The sequence below is a fragment of the Aphelocoma coerulescens genome, chromosome 4A (genome assembly GCF_041296385.1).
Source record: "Aphelocoma coerulescens isolate FSJ_1873_10779 chromosome 4A, UR_Acoe_1.0, whole genome shotgun sequence".
Lineage (NCBI taxonomy): Eukaryota > Metazoa > Chordata > Aves > Passeriformes > Corvidae > Aphelocoma > Aphelocoma coerulescens.
Genome location: NC_091018.1, coordinates 4,591,790 through 4,605,536, shown reverse-complemented (window position 1 = coordinate 4,605,536; position 13,747 = coordinate 4,591,790). Strand labels below are relative to the sequence as shown.

The following is a 13,747-nucleotide window of genomic DNA, read 5'->3' as shown; positions in this document are numbered from 1 at the left end:
ACGGGTATTTGATGAACATAAAATCTTTTAACAAACAAAACAAACCTCCTGCAGACTGTTGAAAACTGTTGCCAAGTGAAAAAATTACACTTGTTGCACACTAGAACAACTATTCCTGACCTGATTCCCTGGCCAAGGTTTCAAAACCCTGGAGCAGACTGCTCCCATAACTAATTCCAGACTGCTTCCCTCACTTTACAGCATTTCTGCTGCTCAGAGTCTGTGATTACTGCAAGGAGACCCATTACTCTGGTTGCACAGAGGCAAATAAAACTTGACTAAGGACTTTTTAGATACCACCACAGCTGCACAATTCAGGTGGTGTATTGACTGAGAGAGAGGGTGGAAGCATCAAAAGTGATGCTTTCCTGATGGGATTAAAAAGAACACCCCAAAATCAGGGGGAAAGTGCCCAGAAGGACTGAACAGCATTGATGGCACCGTCAGGGACAGGCAGAAATGGGGCATCAGTGACAGAGTCAGCACTTTGGGCATCTCTCCATTCCCTTCCCAAAGGTCTGAAGCTGAACTTGTTTGGTTCTCATTGTTTCTTTCAATCCATGTCACCTACAGACAGCTCAGCACGTCAAAGTCTTGCCTATTAACTTTTATGAATTTAATTTCAATGTTATGTGTTCCATCCCTTCACTGCAGGCTGGAAATTTCCTTTGCCTCAGGACTGATAGATGTTTCTAACCCACAATGCAGAAGTTGTTTCTGCTGGTAAATTTGATTCCTCCTAACAATGGAAATCTTCAAATGAGAAAATGTGACTTCCTGCCCTGCTGACTTAAAACAACTGTTGTTATTATGACCAACAGAATTTGGCAATATATTAAAAATTTCCACAATCCTTTTATTACTTTTTCATTTTTCCCCTCAATCACTTTCCCAAATCTGCATTCTGTTTCCGTTTATATGACATTTACAAAAACATCCACAGTTTTAAGGATTCTCCTTTTCCTCACTTTGAGAGAATGAGGGGAATTGAGTGTTTAGGAATTTCTGTGCCTGATCAGACAAATCTGACCCTGATTCAGTGTCCTATTTCCATCATGGCCAATCCTATTTGCACTGTATGAGGAAAGGCCTCTGGTGCTGCTGCCCTGCTTTGTTCTCCAGTCTTTAGAGAACTTGCATATATCAGAGATAGTATTTTTGCATTTTAAAGTACCAATTTTTGGTATATGTAGCGTCCTGTAGCAAAATGTTATAGAACTTTGTGCTGCAGGATGCTGGGGATATATTCAGAAATGCACAGAGTGTGTGTGTATGTAACTATGTAATCAGTTGGGGTTTTTGCTCTGGTTATTTGACATCTTTCTTCTCTCTGTCCTAGATATGCAAGTTCTGCCATTGACCATCCAGGAAACACATCCATGAGGAAGGTAATGATTTATAAAGGTGCTTTAAATTAGCAAAAAGCTCCTCAACTGCTCAATTCACTGCCATATTTTTAAAAGATGCTTAAGATATCCCAGATCTTGACATTTGTCTGTGCTGTGAAAGGGCTGAAAACAAAAATCCAGGAATAATTGGGCTGAAAACAAAAATCCAGGAATAATTTCCATGTTGAGGAAATTGGCTGCTGCAACCACACCAGGCCAGTGTGTCTGCAGTAGTTTTAGTTAAGTTTAGGAACCATGGTGTGTGTTCTGAGGTATGTGCTCATTTGGGGAGGAGAATCACATACCTCATTAGGCTGGAAGGCACCTCTGGAGGGAGGCTTACCCTGAAGGTAAAGTTTTAAAACTCTTAGAATATTTAAATAGTACCAATACAATGATAGGGAGATTGGGGACTAGGATTTTCAGATTGGGGACTAGGATTTTCAGATTGGGGATTAGGATTTTCAGATATTTTTTGTGGTATCAACTTCGAGGTGCTCCATTTTCAATGGAAATAGCTGCACGTTGTTCCATTCTTTAGCATTTTGCAATTATTTGATACAGAGGACAAACAACAGAACCTTCATTTGTAGAATGTCAGTTCTTCATTCTGACTTAGCACTTTTTACACTGATTAGGTTGGACAGGGCTTGGAGCAAGCTGGTCTATGGAAGATGTCCCTGCCCCAGGCAGGTGCTGGAATGGGATGAGCTTTAAGGTCCCTCCAAACCCAAACCTTTCTGTGGCTGTAATGACTCAGTTCTAAGTAGTTTACCCTAAAAACTCCTGAGGTTTGAGCCAGTGGAGCTACAAGCAACCCATTTTGCTTTTCATTTGGTGTTTCTGTGACAGCACTTCTCCTACCTACTGATTACACTGAGATTTCCTTCATTTACCTTCATGTAGCATCCATTCAATTCTAGCACATTTTTTTAATTTCCACTGTGCTGGTTTTTGGGTGGGGGTGGCAGGGTGTGCATTCTCTCACTCTGGCCTTGTGTTGTGGTTTTGAGATAAGAATTGAAGTGCTGACAGCCCCAGTGAGTCCTCCCATCATCTGTCTGTCTCCCATAGCAACTCTGAGTCATTTGGAGTTGTGAGTTCTGACTGTTTTCTTACAGTGTTTGCCACCAAGTTAATTATATTATAGTGGTTCTTTTATCTCTCAGAATATGGAGCTTGAATTTTTACGTTAGCACTGCTAATTAACTACTGATTCCCAAGGTATTGCAAACCTTTCACTTTCTGGTTTCCTTGTTTTGAATGCATTCTATGTGTGCATAAACAGAACAGTAAGAATAATTAACTTAGCTTTTTAGAAGAAAGATATTTTTTATTTAAGAAAGATATTTTCAGCTCTCCCTGATTTGTCATGCTTGTTTTATTATTATTATTAAAACTATTATATTAAATGATGCATAGCAGTTTCTGGTGAGTATCTCCTCAAGATGTTTCATTTGTCACGCAGTTCTTTAAACTTAACCACATTTCATGATAAGGTTTTATTGCATCACTACATTTCTCTAGCCTCAGTTGGGGAAAAATTTGGTCATGTCTTTTTCAGGAACACACCTGCTTTGCCCTAATGCACTTCTCTGGAAAGAGGAACATTGAGCAGATTGTTTCAGCCCCAGCCACCACAGAACTCCAGTTGACACAACAGGGATGATCAATATTGCTGCTGTGATTTGCAATACATCAACAAAACCCCCCAGTGTTGCTGTGCACATTTGAGACTTTCTCTCAGACTTTTGCTGTTTCATTTCTGTATTTTGCTACATTTCCTCCAGCACAGGAGCATCAATCTTTGTCTTCTCCCGTGCTCAGAACAAAGAGACACGTTTGCAGAGATGATGTTAAATGGGGGAGATGTGCTGTGTCAGTGACACGCTGCACACACACTCCCTGAGCTATCCCTGCCAGAATTGCCACTTTTGTGTGGGACATTCCTGTCCTGGGGCTGGCTGGGAGAACAGGCTGAGGTCAGGAGGGCACAGAGAGCTGGTGCTCTCCGAGCCAGCTCCCTCAGGAGTCAGGGACTGCTGATCCCTGCAGTCCCCACAAAACCTTCCACGACATCAAGTGCCTAAATCACAAGAGGGTTATAAACAGGGCTGTGGATGTCCAAACCCACTCCTCCCTCTGCCACTTTCATTTAAAACAAAACTTTGTCTCTCTGGATCTGGAGTCTTATTATCACCTGTTTATTTTCTAGAGTTCTTAAGCATTTATATATTGGAGGCAAATCCTTACCAGTTTTTGAGTACCATCCCTGTTTTAAGGTTTAAATAAAGAGATGCTTTTAGGGCTTTTTTTTCAGAATCTGTAGCAATTTTCTAGTGCTGCCACAAAAGAAATAAAGCTTTTTTTTTTTTCTCCTGAGATTTATTCTGTCAACCACCAACTTGTGGTTGACAGAACAAAAACTTGTTTCTAAGGTAGGAAGAGTGTGACTTCAACATGTCATTGAGCACAGGATTTTGCATATAATGTTTGTGGTAGATATTTCTTTTTGAATGCATATCTGTATAATTATTTCATTGATACAACAAACTTCAAATACCAGTCACTTTATTAACTCATTCCCGGGAGTTTATATCTTTAGTTTTCAAGCTACTGCACAGCTATTCGTGCAAAGGATTCTTCATGGTTTCATTGCAATTTAAATGAAGATTTTTTTTGAAACGGGATTTCAATTTGCAGATCTAGCAGAGTGTTGTTTTCTTTATGATGTGGATGGCAGTAGTAAGAGAAAAATGACAGAAGGGAGATCCTGTGATAACTGCTGCTGTGATAACCCTGGAGATGGGAGTGAATGAAAGCTCTTACATGTTACTGCTGTTACCTGCACTGGTGTTTCATAATTTATTTATTTCTTTTCCTTGCAGTCATTCCATTACACTTCCCTCAGGGTAAAAAGCAGAAAATGGTCAAAAGGTAACTTCTTTCAGTTAACATTTTGAAACTAGAAAATGAGGCTCCTTCTCTGATAAGTGATCTGTATCAATAGTTCAACTGAATTCAAATATTTCTGAATTCGATTGTAAACAACAAAGGAAAATACCAAATTAAAATACCAAAATAAATGTGTTATAGGTATAATATTGCTTGGGTGAGTGGTAAAATTTCCTCTTCCTTAGGAAGAAGGCAGGCAGTATCTATGAGCAAATTGATGAGAACTTGCTTGTGGAACACTGCAGAGCAAAGGCTGGTGTTTTATGTTATCTAAATTTCTTCCCTGCTTCACAGCTTTAGGACAAATGTAATTCCTGTAGCATCATAAACTTGATTTTTCACAGAAAAAAAGGTCTGATACGTTAAGGAAATTTCTCACAGAGTTTTTTTTCAGGAAAAGAAATGATACCATATTTATTAAAAAACATGATTTTATTAATATTTACAAGGCATTCTAAATTTTTAAGCCTTTCAATTAGAATTCATTGAAATAACACCAAGAAAAAAACCCCTATACCTGGTGCCTTTAACAGGAAGCTGTAAAGTTAAAATATTGTTGTTCACTTCAGGATAAAAATCATGTAATCATGTGCATTGTTATGGAAGTGAACAATCTTTCTTTTTTATTGCTTATAAAAATTTGGTTTAAAAATTCCCATAATTTGACAGGGCTTTTGCTGCTAAAAGGAAGATATATGGAAAAATGTAGTGTTTTCATATGTGCACAGATTGTGTCATATTCTGAGTTCCTGACTGAGGCTAAATAAATACATTTTTGCTGTGGAATGATGCTGCTGATCTTAATCAGAAAAAAATGCAGCCCTAAGAGGAATGAACCCTCTAGAGATTAAATAAAGCATTGCATAAACCAGACCCTTTTCATTTTGTGCTCACACTGAAACCAAAATTGCAGGGCACTGTTGAGTTTGGAAATTGTTCCTTCCGAATCTGGAGAGGATTTGGCTTGGAGGGTTTTGAATTAGAAATCAGTGGTGTGTTTAAATGGAGCAGTTTCCCCCCTCTCACTGGGTGTCTGTGTCACCCCCGTGGTTTTCCCAGGGAGTTCCCTCTCCAGCGTGAGCAGGAGGCGCATTTCCTGCAAGGACCTGGGGCACGGCGACTGCGAAGGCTGGCTCTGGAAGAAAAAGGATGCCAAGGGGTATTTCACCCAGAAATGGAAAAAGTACTGGTTCATTCTCAAGGATTCCTCCTTGTACTGGTACACAAACCAGAATGTAAGTACACACCATGCTTGGAGAAGATAAAAATGAAACCTTTAGCTTTATAATTCTTTTTACTATTAAAGTCTTTCTACTGTGTGGTCAGATGAACTGCCACTTTAGTTGCCAGGTCTGGGGCACTCTGGCTGGAAATATTTCAATTTAAATTATTTTTTAAAGTCTCCAAGTCCATGTTCAAGCCTAATAAAACAGCAGATGTTCATGGTAGTCTTTAAGAAGTGAATATGTATGTAGTTAATCCTTTTCCACAGATTTTTTTGGACTAACACTCAGCTCTCCCCAGTTTCACTTGTGGGGGGATGTGTAAAGTGTAACTATTTGTGTTAGTTAAGCATTATGTGAAGCAGATGTGAAAATCTGAATTTGTAAATCTCTTCATCTAAAAGTTATTTTCATATCGATGTTCCTCTTGCTTTTTACAGAATTAGTCTGGAGTTTGCAGTTTCTCATGTGTAAAATGCTGTTCTTGGTGTAATTTTTCTGAAAACCACTGGGCCTATGCTGGTGCAATCTGCATAAATGTAGGGAAAATAACAGAGGGGAGAAGCCCAAAGGGGTTCAGTGCTGCTCTTTCGTTTGTGTGCAGCAGCCCCAGTGCTTGAGGTGAACTCTGCAGCCTGCTTTGGTTACTGATCTTTTACTCCATGTCACCCATTTTCTTCCAGAGGACGAGCTTAGTAGAATAACTCTCCTCAGTTTTTGTGTTTTCTGCAGCCCAAGCCAGGGCTGTTGAGGCTGTGGGTGATCATGGCCAGAGGTTTTGTGGTGTTTGACGTTGCCCGTGCCAGGTGGGGGGCTCTGGGTGTGTCCCCCTGACTCTCAGGCTGTGGCTCACAACCAAGCCATAATTCACTGTGCTCTTGCTAATACCTTTCAAAAACCTGACTGGTATTTATATGTCTCCCTGCTTTTCCTGCTGAATTGCTTCAAAAGAAGCAAAAAGTGACAGGATACATTTCCTGGTTATTACCTCTCCATTTAATCAGAGGTGACCTCGCCAAGGAATCTCCTCAGGGGCTGTCGGCAGGGCACGTGGTCTGACAACTGTGACTTTAAAGAGAGACATCCACCAAACAGCTGTAAAATGTAGATTTATGATGAAGAATCTGAGACCTCTCCTCTGTTCAGGTGCTGTGTTTGGGGCTGGAAGGTTTTCTGTGATCTTCAGCAAAGGAAGATTAGGATGGCTGTGCCTCCTTTGAGAAATTATCAGTTTAGTTACCTCAGAAAGGTTACTGACATTGTGTGATGAATTGAATATTTCATAGTAAAAACAGTATGTGCAAAATACGTCCAGTATTTCCTTTGACTGGTGGTTGTTCTTTGTACAAAACCCAAACAGCAGTTGCTCATTTCTCTCTTCTTTAATTCTATGTTCTTTTTCAACATCACTTCTTTTTTCCCCTCATTCAATAGGATGAAAAAGCAGAAGGATTCATTAGTTTACCCGAGTTCAGGATAGACAGAGCAATTGAATGCAGACGAAAACAGTAAGTGATGATGCAATTATGCTTATAAAGGATTGTTCTTGGAAGTTTGCTATACATAGTACTGAACACTTGTAAAGTCCAGAGAAGGAAGTTACTGAGAAAAACCTTGAAATCTGTAAATATATCATCATAGATCCACTTAAGCTTTTTCTCTTTACTGTAAAAGATACAATGTAATGTAAATTCCATTTACTGGATTAAAATGAATTTAATAACTCTTTAGTCATCTTGCCAGATAGTCCAGTTACAGCTTCAGTTAAATAAGTAAATCAAAAAGCAATGAATACTTTAGTAAAGAGATAAAATTTTCTCAGGTTCAGTAGGGCCATATTTTCCCATAGGAAATATCACAACGAATATGATAGCAGGGGATGGTGAATATAATCTTAATTTTCTCTTTTATGGAGGAAGCTTTACATACCCAGTATTGTGTTGATCTCAACTGCTAAAATATTTAGGTTCCATATGCAAAATGAACACTGCATAATGTGCATATTGCTACTTCTACATTCTGCTCCACTAAAAAGCATATTGTAAGCTTTCCACAGTTAAGGAATATTTAATAAGAGACACTCATTGGAAACTGCTTCCAACCAGTGTTGCAATTGCAATCAACAGGTTTAACAGAACAATTCCAATGCTTTGAGAGTAGCACTTTGCTGGTATCTCCTGAATTATTTGCATTTGTCTTCTGTATGCTCTCCTACTTTTAACTAAGCATCCTGGATTTTTCCTGTGCTTTTCCAATGACTGAATGCAGTTTTGGTCTGAGGAAGCAAGCCTTACAACTATGAGCACATGTACAATAGAAATATTGAAGATATGAATTACAATAGAAACTGCTCATCAGAAAATCAAACCTCTTCAGTTGCCTGTTCTTGTCTGGGGATATTATTACTGTGTCAGAGAAGTACAAGACAGTGCAATTTATACTTCTATTTCTCCTTTCAGCTGAGGGTATCACTATAAAAATTAAACATGAACTGAGCACTATAAATACCTCAGAGCGATGAGTAGATATTAATAATGATATTGAACAAAATACAGGAAAAATAATACCCTTTTGTTAGAATATAAAGCACTTAACAGATTTCAGTGAATTAACCAAGATCAAACAGAAGGTCATTGTGCACAGCTAGAAATAGCTTCCAGAGCTTTCCTCAAAGCATGAGAACACAATCCCTCAGAACTCAGCTTAGAGAAGGATTTCTGTAGGGTATATGCACAGGGAAAAGTCCGATTAACTAAAAGTTTGCACACGACTGAAAGCTGAGAACCTTCAGGCTTGGAATCCTTTCAAGAAGAGGCAGGTCCAGAGGTAAAAGTATAATGAAGACGTTAATAGTATATTCCCTTTTTTCCTGAGCTGAATTTCCATTTGATTTCTTCCCTCATGGACTACTGTTTATATATTTCCCCTATCATGAAAACTGCACCTTTCACTGGCCACTGTTTCACCTGAAAGTGAGTGCAGTGAAATTCAGTATATCCAGCATGTGGGAATGCAGGCCCTGCCTGTGTCCAGCCAGCTCCAACCCACAGCCCCAGTGAGCACATCTGGAAAGGGCTCACCGGTCCTCTTCTGGATCATCCTACAAGGACAGGAGTGAGTATCACTCCATTGCCTGATTCCACAGAAAAGCCCAAATCACAGTGTCAGATTTCCTTCAGTTCTCCATTTTGGAGAGCTAAGGAAGAAAGAACATTTTGGAACTGTGCTGGTTTGGCCAAACTCAGAAGTATATCCTCTGAGAGAAGGCAGGGTACAACCACACCTCCCCCACCAGGTTCGGGAAAAAATAAATCTTCCTCGAAGGAAAGTGAAAGAGATAAAAACCATTTATTTAACAAACACACAGGAAGAGGATGATGATGCTAAATGATAAAACCTCTCGCTCTGCTGAGAGAAACCTGGGAAAATTTCAGAGTCCTTCCCTAGATCTCTCTCCCCCCCTCCTTGGACAGGGTGGTGGGCCCCCCTCCAGGGCCAAGGCCTCGGTGGAAAGTCCTCCCAATGTATTCTGATGTTGAAACTGTCCAGCAGAGAAAAAAAAAAAGAAAGGAAAAAACAGAGTCCCAGGAAAACAAAAGTTCAACTCTCTGTCTCTCTCTGGAGAAAGAAAAAGGAGCTGAAAACCTGGCTGAAAGCAAGCAGGGTGCTTTCCCCACTCTTGCTCTGCTGCCACAGCTGAACACAGAGCCCTCGCTATCTCTGCGTCCTTGAAAACAAGGAAACAAACTGCTTAGAAAGTTCCCTTGCTTTTGTCTCTCCCCCCTCTCAGGCTCAGTTTAAAGGCATAGAAAGGCACAAAGTTATTTTCTGGGCGTGGGGCAGCAATAGGGGATACACATCACAAAGTCACCCCAAGACAGGAACCCAGTTTGGATTCCCCCTCAGATCTCTGTTCTTTTCAGAGCTATTGATGTGAAATGTTCAAACCCTTTTGAAACTAAAGGATTTGAACTCTCCCTGGGATAATTAATGGATTTCTCTCTCCCACTGTTCTGTTGGATGGGGGAGTTCTGCTCCCCAGCCTGGCTGTTCCTGATGTCCATGGTACACAGTGATGGAATAGCCTTAAGAAAGAGTTCACAAGAATATATATAATTGAATGCATTATTCGGTATGGTTTGATGATTTGCCTCAGTAATGCATTTAATGAAGGTACCCTGATCATCACAGGAACCATGGCATTATCTCAGACTGGTTCAGCCCTCCGGGCTATAGCTGGACGTGCAGTGACCTTGTCCCTGTGAAAGGAGGCTTTTTGCATTGGTGCTGAAAAACTTTCCACTGCTTTTAGGCAACACCTCCATCCTCCTGATTAAAAGTGATCATACAGTATGAGAAATTACAGTTATTTGACTTTGTATGCTGTGGAATGACATGAATATCATGTTATTTTCAAAGATACTGATAATCATAAGGCCCCACGATGATGCTGATCCCCAACTACAAAGATTAATTGAGCTACAGGTATAATTAATCCTTATCAATTGGTGCTTTGCCTGAACCTTCAACAATTTCCACCTAGTGAAAATTTTCATTGCCTAGTTAATGCAAATTTGGGTCTTAAATTTATCAAGGATACGCCACAGTGTTGGCACTTCATATTGAAAGTGTGCAGTCAGAGCTCTACACAAATGTCATTGATGTAGTACAGGCAGACATGAAGGTATAGCTTAAATGTTACTGCAGTTTCAGTAATTTTATTACTTCTGAAAAGATCTTGACAGTCTTTGCAGACAGCAAAGCCCCCTTGAGCCACCAGTGGGCCCCCACAGGGAAGAAACTTCCTGGACTGTGTTAACTGGAGTGCAGCCAATGGATGAAGGGATTATCCCTTTAACTGGCACTCACTACACCACATCTTGATTATTGCAGCCAGTCTGGGGCTCTCCAAACCAAGCCAAATGTAAATATATAGATATCATTCTTCTGAATTATTCCTATTTATACATCTCAAATTGCTTCCCAGGAGACTCTAGTTCCTAATGCTAGGAATGTATCTAAACACTTCCCTAATAATAATCTTAGTGGCACTGCTGGGAGATGAAGATGGATTTATTGTTGCATTTTGAAGCCCTGACACAGAACTGCAATACATTTAAATCACAAGTTTGCACAGAATTGGGATCCCCATTTCATACCAATAAAGACCTGCTTTCTGCAGTCTGCAGATATGTAACAGTGCAATACATTATTTCAGCTTTAATGTTCACTACCTCAGGAAATTATCACAATATCTGGCAGAAAGATCTTAAGGAACATTCATATAGTAACCAATTAGAGCTGTTTGCAGGGACTTGGCATGTGGGAACTCCTTTGCAAAAGCAGCCAGACCTGCAGCATTTAACTGATTTACCCCTGACAAAATCCTTGCTCTTTCTGCATTTTATGACACGTTCACAAGTTCTGTAACAGTTGAGCCAGGAGCCCTGCAGACAGTGCCTGACCTGTTGCACAGCCCTGATCTCACCTCTCTGTGCTTTAACTGAGGCAGGGTTCCTGTGAGAATGTAATATTCTAATAATCATAGGATCCCAGACTGGTTTGGGTTGGAAGGGACCTTCAAGATCATCCCATTCCACCCCCTGCCATGGGTAGGGACACCTTCTCCTAGAAAATAATCCACTAATCATAGATTTTATCAGACTACAAGAGCACAGTGGAGCCAAATTAAACTGTGTTTATCACACTAACTTGAATCCATTAACATTGACTTGAAACCCCAATATTGGCATTTGAATACCTGTTTGTATTTAAATTTCCCGTCTAGGAAAATAATCCTATTTACAAGCAGAAACTCCATCATGTGATATTCTCTCAGGATTAGCCAAGAGGATTAGGATCTTTAGATCCACCACATAATCCTCTCCAATCCGAGCCAATCCCACTGGGAGATGGTTGGGCAAATGGAGCAGGAGAAGGTGCAGATGTTGCAGAGAGTTCAGACCAACAGTGTAACTATGCAGGAGTGTTTGTTTAATCATGATTTTCTATTTTGAGCATTAAAAATGTAGTACTGTAAGGAATTTCTGTTGCAGGTACAGTATTTGCTTAATCCCTGTGTAATTAAAGATGTCTTGTACTGCTCTAACGCACGTGTCTAAAGACAAACACAAAACTATTCCACCTTTCTTACCCTCAGGCAGGCATCAGCTCTTTCCATAGGATCAGCTGGACTGGGACATCCTTCACTCCCAGTTGCTGGTACTCAGCAGGCATATGGGGATTAAAAAGTTCCACTTTAAAGCAGAAGACTAAGAACGATAAGAATTTGTGACACTAAAATCATATCATACTAATCAGTTAAAAGAAAGCATAAATTTGATCAGAGCATACCTAAAACTGCATTTATATAATGATCAAAAGAGAGATAATTAACAAGCTTGTGCCATCTAGTGGGCACCACGAAACCCTGGGTGGGATTTCACGGTCACTCACTGCTTTTATTTGCAAAGTTCCAGCAGCCAGGGCAGTGAGGCTCTGCAGTGGAAATTATCACTGACCAGATGCCAAAAGAACACTTAAATACCTTGACAGTCTCCTTTTATGAAATTTATTATTTAACGATAACCCTCTGTGCAAAGATAACCTTACCCTCATATCCCTAATCTCATGGAAAAGGAAACTGCACAGAAATACAACTCTGCTGTAGGACTTTAGTTAGGAAAGCTGTTGCTGGATGCATTTGTATTAATTATATTTATAAAAAAATCACGTGCCCAGGTGACGCTTCTTCAGCTTTCATCTTGTCTTTGAAAACTGCAATAAGTCATAGTAATTAATAAAACACTCATTTGCATTTAAGCTATTAATAGTGGAAACGTTGCATCACAGGTTCTTCATAATTCCATGTGTAATGATTCCTAATCTAGTTCTTACCTCTGGTAATTACCATACAAATGTCAGTATTTTAACCTAAATGTTAGGAATGATAGTGTGGCATTTTTTTAACATTTGCCCGCTAATCAAATTAATAGTCTTTAATGCTGGGACCTTCTTGGTTTCCTGGATAGCAAAACTCCTTTTCATTATAACCACACAAAAAATTCGTAAAAACTGTAATTATTGTTCTTAGCAGTTTTCAACTGCCCAGCCAAGGGAGAGCTCAAGGATTAGACCACATAAAAGCATTAATAAAAACCATTATCTGTGAACTATAATCACCCATGCCATCTGATTATTATCCATTATTCCAGTGATTTCTAGCTCAACTTGGCAGCTCTCTGTATTTCTCTTTGTAAAACACAGAACAGTCATCTAAATATATCAGAAGATGGGGGGAAATCAAGCACTTATCACTTTAGCTGATCTTTGGAATACAACTAAGATGTACTTGAATATACTTTCAAATTCACCCAAGAATTTTTTAGATGTAGAACATCAGTGGTTACCGAAAGGATTTGTATTTTTAAATAATTCAAGGGGTTTTTAAATTTTTGCAAAGTATGAGGCTCACAAATGTGGATGAAATCAGATCAGGAGGAATCCATCTATAAATTTAGGCAGCAAAATTCAGACTGAAGATTACAAATGCCTATGAAACCTGTAACATGCTGAAGATCATAGAGCAGGACAGTCTGGTGTATTTGTAGACAAATTGCTTGAAAGAAAAGGTGGGTTTTATCCTTTGTGCTCTTTTTATAGTGCCTTCAAAGCATGTCACCCCAAAATAAAGAGCTTCTACTTCGCAACCGACTGCCTTGAAGAGATGAACAGGTGAGTTATGTGTCCTCTTTGTTGTGGGATGTTCTTTATCCTGGTGCTTCAATATTTCATCTCACACAGGAATATTCTCCTGGAGCCTGATGAAGTGCTGGCTCACGGTGTTCTCAGGAATTAGTCTTCCATTAATTTTAGTAAATGCATTACATTCTGTGGATCACTTTTCCTGCCATGACACATCTTAGTCCTGCAAAGGAAAGTTACTTGTGTTGGTCTCATCAGTGTTAATTAGAATTTTTTCTTTTGTCAATGGGCTTAAGGTTTATCACCCTTGTGATATGTTGTTGGTAAAGGCTGGAAGTCTTAGTGGGATCAGTTTTTCTGGTATATAAAACAGTGTACCCATACCAAAGCTCGTAGGGATGGTGGGACATATGTGTGTGTATATCTATTCCCCTTCCAATCCCAAGAAAAACCCAACACCACCAAGAATCAGCAGTA

General features: G+C 39.6%; 1 protein-coding gene across 1 annotated transcript in view; it reads left to right on the top strand.

Moving 5' to 3' along the window:
- The window catches only part of LOC138110320 (connector enhancer of kinase suppressor of ras 2-like), a 135,632-nt gene that overhangs the window by 107,754 nt on the left and 14,131 nt on the right, over positions 1-13,747 (top strand). The window contains exons 15-19 of the mRNA XM_069015062.1: positions 1,340-1,388; positions 4,277-4,325; positions 5,403-5,578; positions 7,001-7,074; positions 13,229-13,300. Coding sequence (XP_068871163.1) covers positions 1,340-1,388; positions 4,277-4,325; positions 5,403-5,578; positions 7,001-7,074; positions 13,229-13,300 — 420 coding nt within the window. The remainder of the gene's footprint in view (positions 1-1,339; positions 1,389-4,276; positions 4,326-5,402; positions 5,579-7,000; positions 7,075-13,228; positions 13,301-13,747) is intronic.